The sequence below is a fragment of the Lonchura striata genome, chromosome 1 (genome assembly GCF_050655825.1).
Source record: "Lonchura striata isolate lonStrDom1 chromosome 1, ASM5065582v1, whole genome shotgun sequence".
Taxonomy (NCBI): Eukaryota; Metazoa; Chordata; class Aves; order Passeriformes; family Estrildidae; genus Lonchura; species Lonchura striata.
In genome coordinates this window covers 48349074-48367685 of record NC_140703.1, presented here as the reverse complement: position 1 = coordinate 48367685, position 18612 = coordinate 48349074, and the positions used below count along the sequence as shown (strand labels likewise).

General features: G+C 50.3%; 1 protein-coding gene across 1 annotated transcript; it reads right to left on the bottom strand.

Moving 5' to 3' along the window:
• Positions 1-415: 415 nt before the first annotated feature.
• Positions 416-6372, bottom strand: LOC146768658 (uncharacterized). The gene is made up of 2 exons (XM_085576298.1): positions 6234-6372; positions 416-2850 (listed from the first exon to the last, which is right to left on the bottom strand). The coding sequence occupies exon 2, from the start codon at positions 2808-2810 to the stop codon at positions 1431-1433; it is 1380 nt and encodes a 459-aa protein (XP_085432424.1). The 5' UTR covers positions 2811-2850; positions 6234-6372; the 3' UTR covers positions 416-1430.
• Positions 6373-18612: the final 12240 nt, after the last annotated feature.

The window sequence follows — 18612 nt, the reverse complement described above, 5'->3', positions numbered from 1 at the left end:
GCAGGGGCAGCCCCAAGGCCGGGGCCGGGCACCGGGCCGAGCTGGAGAAGCGGCACCGCCAGAGCCTCCTGCGCTGCCGCGGGGCCGGGGCCCGGCCGCTGCCCCCGGCCCGGGGCAGGGCCTGAGGCAGCGGCTCCTGCGGCTCTCCCCTCGCCTCTGCGGCGCCACGGGCACAGCGGCCTGGCCGGGGCTCGCTCCCTGCTGCCGGCCGGGCACTGCCGAGGGCTCCCCGCCCGCCGGGGCTGGGGCCGGGTGCTGAGGGAGCGGCGCCGCCATCGCTGCCGCCCTCAGGGGCTCTGAGGGGAGCGCGGCTCCCGCCAGCCCCGCTCCGCCCGCACGGGCAGCGCAAACCTGGAGCACAAAGACACACGGTGCTGCCATTGTGTCCGTGCCCTTCAAATGCACCCGCACAGCGGCCCCGGGGCTGCGCTCGGCCGCGGCAGCAGCGCTCCAGGGCCGAGCTCTGTGAGATGGGACACTAAACCCACAGGCTTTAGTCTGCTTGGGAGAAATAAATGAATGTTTCAGTCTCGTTGGGATAGAAAACCACTTTTGATTGCACTGTTCTGTCCTACACTGGTTTGAAAAGACATCGTAAATACTAAGCTGGTATAATTAGAGGTCCCTGTGGGTCGAAAGTCATCCAACTTCCCTCCTGCTGCTCCCGCAGAGAGAATGCTGGCCCAGGGACTCTGTGCTGTTGGGTTTGGTGCCGAGCTCCCGCCCCAGATCCCTTCTCTCTCTAGCCCCGGCTAGCTGTTCCTGGGTCGAGAGTGGGCAGTGGAGGCACCCCCCGCTGCTCCTTGATAGGGTTAGGGAGGTGCCTTTGTGGGTCCCTAGGATAGCGCTGGCGAGCCTCGTCGGTGTGAATGAAAGGCGGATCCAGCTGGGGGCTAAATCTTCTTTATTCGGGGCCAACGGGGCCAAGTGCACAGAAGCGGTGCCAGCCAACTGGAACACCGAACTGGGTCTGACACCGGGTTATAAACTTTATGGGAGGGGTAAACCTTGAGGGAGGGATACTGGGGAACCAATGAGGAGAGGGGAAGGGAGTGGCTCCGGGATGGGGTGATTCGGCCTGGTCCAATGGGGTAGGGGTATGGGAGGGGCCCCAGGCCCTCGTCCAATCACTCGGTGCCCTGAGCAGAAGCTTCTAGATGGAGGGGAAGGAACACCGAGTGACAGACAAGGCACCTGGGAGGAGACAGGGGAATGACTCTGCACTTTCCAGGGTGATAGACAAGTACTGGAAAGGCGGGAAGGGAGGACCAGGCGGGAAAACAGGGAACAAACCAAGTTGTAATAGGGGTGTACAGGGACAAACCAACGGATAATACAAAATTATTAAAAACATATAAAATCACACAACTCCACATCTCCCCCTTTTTTGTTTAAAAGAAAAAGAAAGGAAGGAGAGTGAAAACAAGTCTTTAACTGGGGGTTTCATAGTCCATGGGTTCATCTTCGAACCAGACGTCTTCTCCCCTGGAGGGATTTTCTTCTTGCTGCTCTTCCTCGTTGAGGGGCTTAAGTTCGTATGGGTCAGTCAGCGTGGCGTGATTAATGCTGATGGTGGAGTTGATGGCTTTCATCAGCAGTCTCTTAATCACGCCAAAGCCGATGATAAAAGCAATGAGTCCTAACAGCAGCATTAGTCCAGTCTGTAGGATGGATTGAACCCACCCGGAGAGTCCCCATCCTTCAAATAGCGAATCCAACCATCCTGCAGATTCTTTCTTCAGGTGGTGGATCATGTCCTGCATCTTGTCGATGGTAGTGCAGACGTCCTCAGCCCTGGAACTTAGATTCATACAGCAAAGACCAGCAAATTCCTCACATCTATGATTGTGCAGTAATAAAAGAAAATCAATCGCGGCATGGTTTTGAAGGGTAGCCTGTCTCGTTACTTCCTCATCTGCTAGGAGGTTGCTTAGAGCAGCTGATGTAAGATTGGCTTGTTTAACTACCCAGCATTCAAGGCCAGCCAATTCATTGAATGCCTGAGCGATTGATAACCACGGTAAAAATGCAGTGGTTACAACGCTTTTTGCTTTGGACCAATGAGTGACATCATCTTTACAATTTGCATCCCAATCCATGAGTCCAGTATCTCTCTTTTTTCTGGCCAATTGTCCTGTCTGATTTAGAGCTTTCCAATGGGCTACTTGAGTTTTGTTGGGGGTAAACAAGCTCAGCTGTCCGAGTGCGCATGGCCCTCCGACCAGGTGAGGGGGGATGCCTGCCCAAGCCCGATTTCCACAAATTAAAAACACACCCTTAGGAAGGGAATGGGGCTTATTGTCGGGGGTGGAGAAGTCTGAGATTTGTATCACTTTTTTGCACCAATTTTTGTCCTGATATTCTGTGATTGTTTGTTTGATTATTCTTTTGGGATGGACGTATGGGTTATAGTCAAGGAAACGGAAACAGGTATAGGCAAGGGAAGAGCCGAGTAGTTCGAGTTCCTCGGGCTCTTTTGCCATAACCGGGAATGTTTTGACCCATGCCTTCCACGCATCCGGTGGTTCTAAGGATTGCGTGGTAAAGGGGCTGGTGTCTTTCTTTATTTGAGGGGTGGAGGTATTCATAGGGAGGGAGAAAGGAAACTTAATTATAGGATATGGGATCCCCACGAGACAGGACAGAAAAGGGTTAGAAGCGGAGGTGGTGGACAAACACAAATGATCTTGGTTGAGGGACTTTGCTAGAGTGGTCCACACATTTGCTGGCGGCTGAGGAACGATCCACGCCTGCAGGGGTCTTGAGGCGATGGTAAGGCTTAGAAGGATGAGGCTCATTGCTGACATCATTCTGGGTGGTCTTGAGGTGGAGTGTGCGCCTAGGGAATAACTGAAATATAAATTAATAATCAAAATCGGGGAGGTTTATTTGGGAGAGAAACAGAGATTCCCTGGAGCCAAGGGAAGGAGAGGGGGGATCGGGTGAGGGGGACCTTCTCCGCCGTCTGAGGGCGGCGTGCCCAACCTGAGGACTATCCGGTTCGTGTTGCTGGATCTTAGGGACATACGGCCGGACGAACTTGGAAGGGACCCATCTCAGGCCTGAGGGCGTGGATACGCAAGCATATCCCCGACCCCAGGTGACTAAGTCATAGGGTCCCTCCTGCTGCCAGGTCTCGGGATCTTTTATGAGAACTGGCAGCTTTTCCCTGACTTTGCTCTGCTCATATGAGTTAAAATGCCTCGCGATGGGGGGGTTGAGGCATTCAAAGGAGCAATTTAGAAAGTTTAGAGTGAAAAGGGCCCAAGACAATTGTACCTGAGGGGACTCATTTTTTGATGGCGAACGCTGTTGTTTGAGCATTCTTTTAATGCTCTGATGAGTCCTCTCCACCACGGCTTGACCTGATGGGGAATAGGCGATGCCAGTTTTATGTTCTATTCCCCATTGCTGGAGGAAGCCTGCGAATTCCCTGGAGGTGTACCCGGGGGCGTTATCTGTTTTTATTTGTTTTGGGACGCCCAGCATAGAGAAGGCTTGTATCAGGTGTTTCTCTACATCTTTGGCCTTCTCCCCTGTGTGGGCAGAGGCAAAAACTGCTCCGGAGAAGGTGTCTACGGAGACATGGACGTACTTCATCCTCCCGAAGGAGGGGATGTGAGTAACGTCCATCTGCCACACCTCACAGGACCTCAGACCCCTGGGATTAGCCCCTGCGCTCACCGATGGTAGTGGGAGCGACTTACAGGACGGGCATGTGGCCACAATGGCCTTGGCCTGGTCCCGGGTTAGATGGAACTGCCGGACCAGACCAGGCGTATTCTGGTGGTAAAGCTGGTGGCTGATCTTTGCTTGCTGGAACTTGTCCGGGAGCGGCGCCAGCTGTGCGGGGCCGGCAGCGAGGGAATCGGCACGCCGATTGCCCTCGGCCAAGAACCCCGGCAGGTCGGTGTGTGACCTGATATGCATCACATAGAATGGTTGCTCTCGGTGGGAGACTAGCTTTATCAGCTTAGAGAGCAACCTATTGAGGGCATCATTGGAAACACCTTGCAGGATTGCATCCTGTGCCCTAGACACTACACCTGCTACGTAAGCCGAATCAGTAACCAAATTGAAAGGTTCAGAGAACTGCTCAAAAGCTCTGACGACTCCGGCCAACTCAGCTACTTGAGGGGATCCTTCCACCTCAACAACATCCGCCTCCCACCGCTGAGTTTGAGGATCTTTCCAAGTCACTACTGACTTGTGGGACCCTCCGGACGCGTCAGTAAAACCTGTCAGAGCCTTTAAGGGTTTTTTACTCTGAATTTGTTTTGTCGATAGTGTGAATTGGATTTCCGAATTAAAAATTTTGTGGGCCGGTCTCAAAACAGAAATTTTCCCGGTGTAGCTGTCCCGTGCAAACTGCAATGATTCGTTTTCTTGCAGCAGGTGTTCCAACATTGCCTTTGTGAATTGGCCCGATTCCAATTTCAAAGGAATGTGGATGCATTCGAAGTCACACCCCGCCAGCTCCCGAATCCGCATTCTCGCCTTGCGGATCAGTTCCGCCACCAGCTCTTGTGGCCGTGTCATTCTCTTGGATCTAGAGTGACTCAGGAATACCCACTCTATGATGGAGAGTGGGTCCCTTTTGTCATGATCCTTGCCCTTTCCCAGGGTGTCTGTCCACTGGAAGATGACTCCATGGAGGTGTGGCAGTCTGCCCAGTATGATGAATTTGAAGGGCAGGCCCGGATCACACCTATGGGCCTGCCTGGCAGACATTGCCTCTTGGACCCTCTGCAAAGCAGCTTTGGCCTCTGGGGTGAGTTCCCTGGGAGAAATGGGCTCTTCCCCCCCCTTCAATAAATCGAAAAGGGGGGCTAGGTCTTCGTTGTTAATACCTAACCAGGGTCTCACCCAGTTTAAAGACCCACACAGCTGCTGAACGTCTGATAGAGTCCGAATAGAGTTATTAATGGCCAATTTCTGCGGAACAATGGTCCGCTTGTTTATCTCCAAACCCAGATACTTCCAGGGTGGCATCTTTTGAATCTTATCCTCTCGCAGCTCGAACCCTACAGCAACCAACGCACTGGTTGTCAGTTCAAGCGCATGTGTAAGTAAATCGCTGTTGGGGGCACAAATAAGGATATCATCCATATAATGCTGGATGATCACGCCCTCGGTGGCTGCATGCACAGGGGACAGCAATGAAGAGACGTACCACTGGCAGATAGTAGGGCTGTTCTTCATGCCCTGAGGAAGTACCTTCCAGTGGTATCTCTCCATTGGGGCTTCTCGGTTGATGGAAGGAACCGAGAAGGCGAACCGTGGCGCGTCATCAGGGTGTAGGGGAATTTGGAAGAAACAATTCTTTATATCTATCACTGCCAATTCCCAATTTTCGGGTAACATCGTGGGGGACAGCGTCCCTGGTTGGAGAGGACCCATATCTTCAATTACGTTGTTGATGGCACGGAGGTCGTGGAGGAGGCGCCACTCGTCTTTGCCAGGTTTTTTCAGGACAAAGACGGGGGAATTCCAGGGAGATGTTGTTTCCTGGATATTCCCTTTGGCGAGTTGCTCCTTCACGAGCTCCCGGAGCGCTTTTAATTTTTGTTTATTGAGCGGCCACTGCTCTACCCACACTGGTGTATCTGTGAGCCAATTGAGTTTTTGGGTAGGACGCTCCTCAGTGGCCGCTGCCCGAAAAACCTGAGGGGTCGGGATGTCAATTGTGACCCCCCATTGGGCCATCAGGTCTCTCCCCCACAAGGGTTCTGTATAATCTAATACGAACGGGCGTAAATAGGCTGATTGCCCATTCAGCCCCTCAAATTTTACGATGTTTTTGGACTGTTTAGCCAATTGAGAACCCCCTACACCTTGAATTTTTCCCGCCACGTTTTGCAATTCCCATCGTGACGGCCAATCCCGTTCGGGGATGACAGTCACATCTGCCCCTGTGTCCAGGAGTCCGTTGAGGTGTTTGAACTCTCCATCCTTTCGCATGTAACAAGAAAGTTTTGGCCTTTCCTTCCCTATGACCTGGGCCTGGCACACCTGATAGTCCTTTGCTGATTTTTTCCATAAGTCTTCAGGGTGTGCCGGGGGCCCAGGTACTGGAATGGCCTGGGCGATGACTTGGCCCTTGGGAAGGAAGACCGGAGGATGGGAGCAGTGCAGCCACAAGATCAACTGTTTGGGATCCTTTGATGTTAAACAGGGTGCAATGTTGATGTCGAGTGGCGTGAACTTTGTGTCCCCAAGAACGATGTACTTACTGTGGATGTTCCTCCAGGTTCCCGGGTCCCTAGTATCGACTGTGATGGAATGCCAGTCGTCGTCCTTTATGTGCAGAGCTTCAGTCAGGGCCAACCTATATGGGGAGAAACAGGAAGAGGTGTTAAGAATTGGCTTGGGCTGGTCAGGGTTCCGACCAAGCCAAGCAGCGGGAATGAAGTCCACATCCTCCCTCATATAGGTCGGTTCGTCCGCCGTAGTCCGATGTGTCAAGTCCGGTAAAGTGTCCTCAGGTGGGCGTTGATGGTAATTGTCCCTCCCCTCCTCAGATGGTGTAAGTCCCACCGTATTTGTGTAATCGCACAGGGAGGGGCTGCGCTGGTCCTCTAGTTTTTTTGCTTTCCCCCAAGGTTGGGGGCACTCCTCCCCTGCTGCTGCTTGAATCTAAAAAACTCATCCCTCAGAGGGCATTGGGAAGCCCAATGTCCCTTCTGCCTGCACAAATTGCAGGGCTGCTGGTGCGGGTTTCCCCTCGGGGGTGCTCCTGGAGGGCAGCGGTCTGAGGAAGGCGTTGTCGGAGGCGTTGTGGCTGCGGCAAAGGCTACTCTCCTGGCTGGTGTGCGGGGAGTCCTTTGCCTGTCCTGGGCAGGAACCGTCACCTTTCTTGCGCAGACCTGTAGCATGTTCTGGAGGGTAGGCTCAGGGTCCAGGGGCAGGCTGAGGATTGCTTGCCGGCATGCGTCATTGGCGTTTTGTCTTGCCACTGTGGCAAGCATCCCCTCTCTCAGCCTCTCGTCCGGGACCTGAGCCTCCATTGCACGGTGCAGCCGATCAACAAAAGTAACAAATGGCTCAAACGGTTCCTGCTTAATGGATAAGAAATTAATAGCCATCCCGCTAGGTCTTAATTTAAACAATGCCTTCTCTGCCGCCCTGGTGCTGACCTGCAGCGCCTCTCGCGGGATCTTTTCCGCTTGCTTCGCCCCTGATTGCCAATCCCCCTCCCCGCACAAGTGGTCTAAAGATATTACAGCCCCATCCTCATCCCTGGAGCTATCTGCATTGGCCCAGAGGTTAGGTAGTACTTCCCTGATCTCCCGCTTCCATTCGGACTCCCAGATGAGGAATTCTCCATGGGTTATTAAACAGGAGACGAGAGTCCGAATGTCAGCAGGGACATATTCGGCAGAGGAGACGATTGCTTTCAGCAGACCCCTGAAATATTCGCTCTCTCTGCCGAACTCCTTCTGGGCCTTGCAGAGCTCCTTGATGGTTTGTTGAGGGATGGGGGACCACTGTGCTAGGGGCCTGCCCCCCCGCCGTGGGGTATAGGTGACTGGTGCGGCTGAGAAGGCAGGTAGGGGCTGGGATGGATCAGGGTTCCCACGCTCCCCCCTCCCGGAACCGATGGCGTGGGAACCGGAAGTGAGGTCGTGGGAACCAGGGGGCGGAGCGGAAGAGGCGTGGCCAGGAGCAGGGGGAGTGGCTTGGTGGAGACTCCCCTCCCCGGGGGTGGAGCTGAGGGGCGGGGTGTAACCCGCGTCAAGGGAGGAGGAGTCGGTAGGGGGTGGAGGAGGGAGGTGGGCGGAGAGGTCTTGGGAAAGGGAGGAGCTTTGGGAGGAGGGAGGAAGGGGATTGTGGGAAGAAGAGGCACAAGTGGCGGGAAAAGCCATGCGGTCCCCGCCATCTTGTGCCCTGGGGAGAGAGGGAGAAGGGGAGCCATTTTGTGGGACCTGAGGGGAAGGGGAAGATGAGGGATTTTCGGGGGTTTGGGATAACTTAAACCGAACAGAATGTTTACGGGACGGGGCTGTACATCGCGGGGAAGAAGGGGAACGGGTAGAGGCAGGGACAGTGCCTGCACTGCCCTGCGGGGAGTCTAGGGTATTCCCAGAGGGGCCAGAATCTGCCTGCGGATGACACCGGGATGCCCGTCTGAGAATACCCGACTTTAGGGGAGAGGGAGAGGGAAGAGGAGTAGGATTTTTAGAACTAACAGCAGAACCGAGGATCGGTTTGTCCGCGGCTGGCTGTGGCAGGCTTTCATAATTGTTTTTAACAATATCTCTAATTTTTAGAGCCAAAAGGGTAAATTTGGAGAGAGAAAGATCTGGCTGTCGCAAGATCTCCCTCCCTACCTGATCCCAAAAAGGGACTTGATATAATTTGGCTGCCGAAATGGTGGGGAAAGCCTGCGACAACCACCGGACAAACTTTTTAATCTCAGATTTTTTAACTTTAACCCCCCCCCACTAAAAGGATGCCCACAACTTGGGTATATAAGCCCTTCTGCGGCACAGACAGCTTGGCCCCCATGCTGTAAGTTGGAAAAATGTGCCGCGGAGTTTACAGTTGGGGAAAATAAGAACAAAACCTAGAAGACTACCCCACCCGCTCTCTCCCTAGTCCTTTAGCTTCCCACCCGGGAAGGGAATCACCAAAAATGAGGATTTCTTTCCCCGAACCCCAGGGGAAAAAGAAACCCGACCAAAAAAGGGGATAAACCCTTAACCAAAAAGGACAGGGGGAGTGCCGGGGACCCCAATAAGGAAAAACCGGGGGTCCCAAAGGGAAGGGCAGAAACGAAAAAACCCAACTGTAAAACTTACCAACGAGGGGGAGCCGTCTCCGGTGGTGCCCTCCGGAGCTACTGGTTCCGTCCCCGGGAGCGCTACCCACTAAAACGCGGGTCTGCTCCCACCGGGGTAGCTGACGGCCAAAAGGATGTTGCCTCGGGTCTGCGAGACCCTGAAAATCCTCCGACGAGGGGTCTAACGCTGAGGAAAGGCCCCACATTGGGCGCCAGCTGCCCCGCTCCCGCCCCAGATCCCTTCTCTCTCTAGCCCCGGCTAGCTGTTCCTGGGTCGAGAGTGGGCAGTGGAGGCACCCCCCGCTGCTCCTTGATAGGGTTAGGGAGGTGCCTTTGTGGGTCCCTAGGATAGCGCTGGCGAGCCTCGTCGGTGTGAATGAAAGGCAGATCCAGCTGGGGGCTAAATCTTCTTTATTCGGGGCCAACGGGGCCAAGTGCACAGAAGCGGTGCCAGCCAACTGGAACACCGAACTGGGTCTGACACCGGGTTATAAACTTTATGGGAGGGGTAAACCTTGAGGGAGGGATACTGGGGAACCAATGAGGAGAGGGGAAGGGAGTGGCTCCGGGATGGGGTGATTCGGCCTGGTCCAATGGGGTAGGGGTATGGGAGGGGCCCCAGGCCCTCGTCCAATCACTCGGTGCCCTGAGCAGAAGCTTCTAGATGGAGGGGAAGGAACACCGAGTGACAGACAAGGCACCTGGGAGGAGACAGGGGAATGACTCTGCACTTTCCAGGGTGATGGACAAGTACTGGAAAGGCGGGAAGGGAGGACCAGGCGGGAAAACAGGGAACAAACCAAGTTGTAATAGGGGTGTACAGGGACAAACCAACGGATAATACAAAATTATTAAAAACATATAAAATCACACAACTCCACAGTTTGGGGCAAGGGAGAAGGGAAACACTTGGACACAAGAAATGGGCGAACCTCCAGTCCCAAATATTTGTGTAGGATTTGTCATCCTTCAGTGATTCCTTTTTAGTTTTGGAAAGCAGAGATCAGGAGGAGAGGGCCTAGGAAAGGAACAATCCTTCTGTAGCCCTGCCAGGAGGGGACAGCTGGGGGGTTGGGCTCTGCTCCAGGGAACAGGGACAGGACAAGAGGAAATGGCCACAGGCTGGGCCAGGGCAGGCTCAGCTGGGACAGCAGCAGGAATTTCCCCATGGAAAGGGGGCTCAGGCCCTGGCAGGGGCTGACCAGGGGGGTTTGGAATGCTCATCCCTGCCAGGGAAGGCCTGGAGGTGGCACTGAGTGCTCTGGGCTGGGGACAAGGTGGGCATGGGGCCCAGCTGGGACTCCATGGGCTGGAAGGGCTTTTCCAGCCCTAGGGATTCTGGGCTTCTGTGAGAGTTCTCCCAGCAGGAAGAAAAGCCAATCCTGGAGAAAGGCCCTGCCCTGGAGCAGCAGAGGAGCAGCCCCGAGGCTGGAGGAGCCAGGAGCGGGCTCCAGGCATGGCTGCTCAGCCCTGAGCCCTGTGGGGCTGCCCAGCAGCAGCAGCAGCAGAGCCCCAGAGCTGCGCTGCTGCTGCTCTGCTGCTGCTGCGCTGCTTTGGGCTCTGTGGTTGCCCAGCACCGTGCAGCTGCTGCCGCAGGGATGTGTCAGGAGCAGCACAGAGCTGCTGCTGCTTCCTCAGCTGGGGCTGCAGCGGGGGAACCCCTCCCGCCCAGCCCAGGGCTGCTGGAGGCAGGCAGGGTTGCAGGAACAGCCCCGGCCCGGCTCCCCGGCCACGGGCTGCGGCAGAGCGGGGCTCTGCTGCCTTCGCTGGGCTGGCTGCACAGCCCTGCTGCAAAGTGTTGCTTCTCTTTGGACTGCCACTTGTTGCTTTCGGGGGTTCCTTGCTGCTGTCCCCCGTCCCTCCCCAGCCCCCTGGGACCCTCCGGCTAGCTGTCCCCTTAGGGGGCCAGGGTTTTGCCACGGTCCCGCTGCCCTGGGCTTACCAGGCAGTGGCTGGGTTAGCACGGTCTGAGCAGCAGGATTGCCTCGGTCGCCGCTAGGATTCGAGATAAAGAGACCCAGAGAGACCAATGGTATGCTTGTCTAGAGAGATTGTATTGCCTGAACCGTAGCAGGGACCAAAGGCCCCGGGCTATTGCCCAGATACAGTTTTATACAGCAAAATTAAGAGATAAGGTCTAAACAATAGCGACAGTGTCCAGCTAAGGCACATCAGAACCACCTCAGGGGCCAGGGGAACTGCTCAGGGGTGGGGAGAAGGGGGTCTACAGAGGAATGCTGAAGCGGGACTTTCCCAAAACAGTGGAGCATACATAAATGTATCTTTTCCTTCAGTTTCTCATTACCAAAGCCTTTCTAAAACAATGGAGCATACATGAATGTATCCATTTCCTCAGTTTACCATTCCCAAGGCCTTTCTAAAACCTTTCTCCACGGTACCATGCCAGCATGGTAGCTACAATTCCTTCTTCTTTACTTAATAAGAAGAACAGTGCCTTGGGAGAAGGTAAACCCGTGGCTCTTAAACTGCAGTGTCTTTCTGCTTGTCGTCTTCCCACCAATCGCTTTCCGTGGCGTCAGCAGCGATGAAAAGCGGTGCAGAAGCCTTCGGCTTCGAGGTGATGACCTTGGAGATGATTCGCTTCAGAATCCCGAACGCTAAGAGAACTAAAAACAATGCAACTAGAAATTAAAAGATATCTTTTAAAAGAGACACTGCCCACCCAGAAAGATCCCAGTCTTTGAACAGATTTTTAAACCAATCCTCATCTTCTTGCTTCACAGTCCCAATGAGGCTTCTCATTTCCTGAATGGACGGGTGGACACTCTGACCTTTAGATGACAGATCAAAACAACACAACCCATCAAATTCTTTACATCCATGACCATGTGCCAACAGCAGGAAATCAATAGCTGCCCTATTCTGGAGGGTAGCCTTTCTGGCTATTTCCTCATCTTCTAGGACGTCACTCAGGGCTGCTGATGTTAAATTTGCCTGCTTTGTCACCCAGCATTCTAGATTGCCTAATTCACTCAATGCTTTGGCTGCCGCAACCCATGGTAAAAACACAGAGACGGCAACTCTTTTGGATTTTGCCCAATGGTAAATTTCTGCATCACAATGTTCATCAAATTGACTTGCACTCCGCTTAGTAATTTTTTTCTCACCTTTTGCTTGCCCAATTGGAATTTGGGTCATGTTGGGGGAAGCAAGGGTCAGATGCCCAAAAGTGCATGGACCTCCAATAAGATGAGAGGGGATTCCTGGGTATGCTCTGTCCCCACAGATAAGAAACATTCTCTTGTCCAGCTTGCATGGACGGAAATCAGTGGTGGATGTGAATTTCAGCTTGTAGACAGCTGTGCACCATTGACCTGCTCTGAATTCTACCTTGTACTGTTTGACATGCTCATATAATTTTACTTCTTTGGTTGGGGAAAAATCAAATTGAATGCAAAATTCAGCTTTAGCAGAGCCTAGGAGTTCTAATTTCTGGGGCTCTCCCTCGGCAGTGGGCAAATGTGAGACCCATCCTTGCCACAAAATGAGCGGGTTTCGCACTGGTGCTATAACTTCTCCTGCACCTTTAGGTATTTTATTTTCGTTCACCTGCTTTTGAAAACAGACCAGATCAATTGGGAACTCATCCTCCTTACTTGGCACCCCTATTGAACATGTGGACATTGGATTTTCTGCTGAGGCAGTGGACAAACACATATGATCTTGTTGCAAGGCTTGGGCTAGCGTGACCCATACATTTTTCTTGGGCTGTGGAACAATCCATGCATCCACCGTGGAAGGGTAGATGTCCATTCCCTGGAACCAAACAATGAGCAGGAATGTGGAAATCGACATTCTGCTAGTCTGAAAGAAAGATAAAATCATACAACAAAGTGAACTAACTCTGAAAAAGATACAATTTGCTCAGCCAGTATAAAGGAAAAAGATTCCCCCCCTCCCACTTTCCCCCCTTGTTGAGGAGGCCCTGCGGACCCAGGAGTCCTCAGGGTTGCTGCTGCTGCAGCAAACACCCTTTCCCGTGGTTTTATCACTGAGTCCTCTGTCATTAATGAAGCTTTCCTGGTGCACTCCTCGATGAGCTGATCGAGTGTGGGGGGAGGCGATGATGGAAGGGCTAGGATGACTCGCTGACAGGCTTCATTTGCATTTGTGGTGACAAGTTCTAATGTAAGTTGATCTTGTAGCTCTGGATTTTGCAACCTTTTTTCCACAGAGGCTCGCACTCAATCCACAAAATCCATGAATGGTTCTGTAACGGACTGCTTCAAAGCGGTATAAGAAACAACAGGTTCTTTAGAAGGCATGTTAAAAAATGCACGTTCTGCTGCATCCCTGGACAGGTCCAACGCTGCCCTGGGAATGCCTGCTGCTTGCTTTTCAGCATGACTCCAACCACCCTCACCCACTAGATGTTCTAAAGTGATTTCCTCATCCTCTTTATCTGTGGAATGTCTTCGACTCTGCAAAATCTCTGGGAGGAGATCTGCTGCAAGTCTTTTCCAGGTTCTTTCCAACAATCTAAACTCAGACTGAGGGAGCAAGCAACTGAAAAGACGTTTCAAGTCAGCAGGGACATATGTTTTGGAGCTTAGAGTAGCTTTTAAAATGCTCTTAAAAAAATGCACTTCTTTCCCCAAACTCACACTTTGTTTTGCAAAGTTCCCTAATACTATCATATGAAAGGGTCTCCCATTTGGCGTTCTGTCCCCTGGCATTATAGATCACAGGGGCCAGGAACGCAGGATCGGTGTCTCTGACCAGTATCCGGTTCCCCGCGCTGACAGCCTTGGCGCTGCGGTTGCCAGGGAGACTGGGAGAGAGAGAGGGAGAGGGGCCGGCTTGTGTGGGAGTGGCCGCAGCTGGCGGGGCCGTGTGGAGCGGGGCTGGGACGGGGGTGGTGATGCAACTGCGAGGGGAGGAGCTGAGGGCTGGACCACAGGCTGGAATGTGAGCTGGATCATGGGCTGAACCGCTGCAAGGAAGGAGGGGTTAGGATCGGGGACGGGTGGAGAGAGGAATGCGAGGGCTGGGGGTGTGTTCAGGGAGCAGAGAATGCTGGGATAGAGAAGGGAACACCGCGTGGCCGCCTCCATGTTTTGGGGGCTGCATGAGGAGGATGGGGCATGCAAAGCATGGATTTTCAGCTGCGGGAGGGAAAGCAGGAGACGGAGAAGGGTTAGAAACTAAATCTACATCTGCACAGTTAGTTTTTTCACCGCAGGGGGTGCGGGGGGACACAGGGGACACGACAGGGCTCTTTTCTGCTCCCCAGGCGCCCTGAGTGTCTGCACTGTCTTTCACAACATCATAAGTGAGCAAAAACATTCTCATAAAACCTTCTTTCACTGAGGGATCTCCTGCCTTTGTCCTTTCACTCAGCACTGCACCCACACGCTTCCAAAATCGTCTTTCTCTCACTACTTGCTCTGTTACCTCCGGAAAACTTACTGATAACCATCTGACAAACTCTTTCCCAAGGCTCTTAGGAAATTTGACACCTGCACTCTGCAGGGGCTCCTGAACTTGTTTATAAATATCTTTCTGCTGTTTAGTCAGCCTAACACCCATGGCTGGCTTCACAGCAAAATCTCAACCAATTACTCCAGCAAAACCCAAAGTTCTAAAGCTACGACGGAGACTCCCGTCATGCCTGCGCGCTGGCGTGTCCCCCCCCGGGCACACAGGAGACGATGTCTCCTGGCCGGGCCCCTGTCCCCCAGTACCAAGACTCACCCACCGCCATCCTTTAGACACCACTGCAGCAACGGTTCCCGAATCTGCAGGCAGTCTCCCGGGTGCTGGGAGGTGCCGTCCGCGCCTGCTGAGTCTGCGCCGGACAGAAATCGGCGTCTATCTCCACGGCAACAGTCCTGCCAGGCTGCGTGGAGAGGCAAGTGCCTCACCACCAGCATGATCCCAGAGCTTCTCCCGGCGGAGCTGACAGCCTGCATGGCGGCTTATTCGCACCGCTCGCCGCTCTGTTGCTCGCGGTGACACTGCAAAGCGTCTGGAAAAGCTCCTGGCCGGTGGGCTGTCCACGGCGTCTGGGGCCTCACTCACTCAGACCAATGCAAAGCCCAACGTTGGTGCGCCACTTGTTGCTTCTCTTTGGACCGCCACTTGTTGCTTTCGGGGGGTCACTTCTGGCTCTCCCCCGTCCCTCCCCGGCCCCCAGGGACCCTCCGGCTAGCTGTCCCCTCCGGGGGCCGGGGTTTTCCGCGGTCCCGCTGCCCTGGGCTTAGCAGGCAGACGCTGGGTTAGCACGGTCCAAGCGGCAGCATTGCCTTGGTCGCCGCTTGGATTCGAGATAAAGAGACCCAGAGAGACCAATGGTATGCTCGTCTCGAGAGATTGTATTGCCTGAACCATAGCAGGGACCAAAGGCCCCGGGCTATTGCCCAGATACAGTTTTATACAGCAAAATTAAGAAATAAGGTCTTAAACAATAGAGACAGTGTTCAGCTAAGGCACATCAGAACCACCCCTGGGGCCAGGTCCAATGGGAACTGCTCAGGGGTGGGGAGAAGGGGGTTTACAGAGGAATGCTGAAGCGGGACTTTCCCGAAACAGTGGAGCATACATAAATGTATCTTTTACCTCAGTTTACCATTCCCAAGGCCTTTCTAAAACAATGGGGCATGCATGAATGTATCCTTTTCCTCAGTTTACCATTCCCAAGGCCTTTCTAAAACCTTCCCCCACGCTACCATGCCAGCATGATAACAACACTATGGCACTTGGTTCTTCTTTTTTTAGAAGAAGGAAAACTCCAGTGGAAATTTTGCAGTTACGGTGTATTTTGTTCTCAGTATTTTCGTTATCCTCCGCTTTAGCCTCTTCATTGCTTCCCAGCCTCTCTATGTGGAGAAAGTCAGATTGGGAAATTACAATTAAGGCACATTGAAATATAAAAATATTTTTTGGGTGCAGTTTTCATTATTGTGAAAGAGCTTGCTGCAACTCTTATTAGGAATGCAAGCCTATCTGTCAGACAATTGAAAAGATTTGTGCAAAGTTGGTGCCTCGAAAGACTTCAATAACAGATTGTCAATTTTGTGTATGGTAGAATTTCAGATAGTGTCTTAGAAGAAAAAGGTTATGAAGACTAGTATCAAAGTGAAGCTGACACTTTATTTTTTCCCTCTTACATAACTTTCTAATGTACTTTCAAATAAAGGAATGAGAAAATTGTATAAATGGGTCCATAAAGGAAGTGAACTCAGTCCTGATTGTTAAAAGCTGGTTACATAAACCCCCTAAAGTTTCTCAATTTTCTTTAGAAAACAATTTCCAAATAAGAGAAATTTACATAACTAAATGTAACAGATAAACAGTGGAAAAATCAAATAAATCAATAATTTTGCAGACATTTTACAGAAACCTCTTTACAGAATCTCACTTTTCTTTTGTTCTTTTGCCCTTTTGTCCTTTTGTCCTTTTGTCCTTTTGTCCTTTTGTCCTTTTGTCCTTTTGCTTTTTTGTCTTATTATTTGTTTAATAAAAACTATTATCATTAATATCTGTCTCTTCTAATTGATATTTAATAATTCTTCAAAGCAGTTGTTAAAAGTGTACAAAATTATGTTAAAACACTTCATAAATAAAAACATAAAAAAAATACCTATTTCTGAAATCTAAGGCTAGACTGACAACTTGCACACTAATTTAAATATAGCTGGAATATGCCTGCCCCAATCACTGCCCAATACATCTTTGTGGCTGTAACCCAGGGTTTACCATTGCTTAAATTTGGGTTCAACATTGTTTTGGTGAGATCCTCATTTATTTCTTGGAACACACATTGAAGACCAAGTTACAGGCACACTCAAATTATACTGAGGTGATTGTGCATAAGACGAGCTAAATTAGAAGACAAAGTACTGGAAGCCTTTATTAAGAAAAACCTTACTCCTTGTACCAAAATCCAAGGGAATTTTCTCAGTTTGCAATTGCCTTTCAGCACAATCTGAATGTAAAATTACCAAGGGCAACTACTTGAGCTTAAAACCAGAATCCAAACAAGCTGGAATTCAGCTGCACTTCTCCCAGCCCTTCCCAGCAGCCTGATCCAAGGCCACCATCCTGCACCCTGCCAGCACTGGACAGAAGGATGCATTCAGGTCTGTGATAGAAAGACTCCAGCTTTGTCCCATCCAAAACCAAAGGAAGGAGTCCTTGCCTGATTTCATATTTCTAATATTGCAGTTGCAACATCTTATATAAACAAATGCATTAATAGATAAAAAGTAATGTCTTACTCCTCTTTTGCCTACCTTTCTGCTTAAATAAATTTTATTGCTTGGTTGTTTCAAGTGAGATAAATTATTCTTTGTATTTCACCAGTCAGAAGCAATTCTCTAAGTGACTAAAGAATTTTAAAAAGAACAAAAAAAAGCTTAGTATTTTTCCATATTCTAAAGCCCTGTTCAAAGCTTTTTTTTTTATTATATGATATGGTTATATTACAGGTGAGATGCATATAAAGCACAGCATAATACACTTTGTATAAAAAGGAAGTACAGAAGAAGGTTTCAGAATACATTCAAAAAGAAAGAAATTAATGAAATGATGAAAGAGAAACAGGGAGGATGACTGAGATCTACATAATACTGTTCAATTCAAGAAATACATAATGCATAGAAATATCACTCAGATCTTTACCAAATGCCTCACCTTTTCTCACACATACCTGGGGTAGAATGAATGACAAACAGAAAAGAAAAAGGTTAGTTATAAAAATAATTTAAAGCCAAATTATGTATTACATATCAAATATAAGCTGTGAATGGATGTAACAATACCATCTGCAGAAACACCAAGGAAAAAATCTGAAAATAGCAGGCATAGCTGCCTAAAATTATTATTATTTTATTTTTGAAAATAAGTCCTCAATTGGTAGATATTGTAATGAAAAATCAAATGAAGATTTGATCATTCCTTTTTTAGGACTTTATTATAGAAGTAAGAGAAGGGAAAGAGAATTTTTCTTGACTTTTTGCAATTTTTTGTTTTATTTTTTCTTCTGTAGTAGAACCATTACCACAAAATTCCTTTTTGCAATCACACTCCAGTTTTCGTAATCTCTATGAAGATTTAAGTGTACAATTAACTACTAGAAGAACTATGAAGAGTTTGGAAATCTACAGAAATCTTAGCTACAAAATGCTATGTCTGCTGAAATTTTCTGCTGAGTTCTGCAGTGGATCACATTACTTAATAGACTAAAAAGAACCCAGAGTTGTAATACATGGAAACTAATTCTGTAGAAAATATCTATTCAAAATAAACTGAAAGAGCTGGGAACATATTCCAGGTCATAATATATACTCATCCTGCTGTTGTTTTCTGTGAGAGAAAGATAAACAACTAGAAGGAGCTTTGGATAAAGCAGCAGGCTAATCTTCTGTTCTTTGGGAATTTTTTGGTTGTTTGTTTGTTTTCACCCCAGAGAACAATTGTTCTTCAAAATCCATTTTGTTTTACTTGTGGATCAGTAGTCAATGCTAAATTGTACTCTACCTCTTTCTTGGTCTTTTTTACTCAGAACATAATGTGGTTTAAGCCCCACTTCTAACTAAACCCCATTAAGCCCCTGCCTCTGGCTTACCCCCTGATAGGATGGAGAAGAGAATTGGGAGAGTAAGAGTATAAAAATTGTTGGTTGAGACAAAGAATTTCAATAGCAAAATCTTGTACACAGACAAGGCAAACAAGGAAATAATTCACCACTTGCCATGGATAGGAAAGTGTTCAGACATCTCCAGGAAAGCAGGGCTCCATCATATGAAATGTCTGGGAAGACAAATACCATTATTCCAAACATTCTCTCCCTCCCTCCTTCTTCCCCC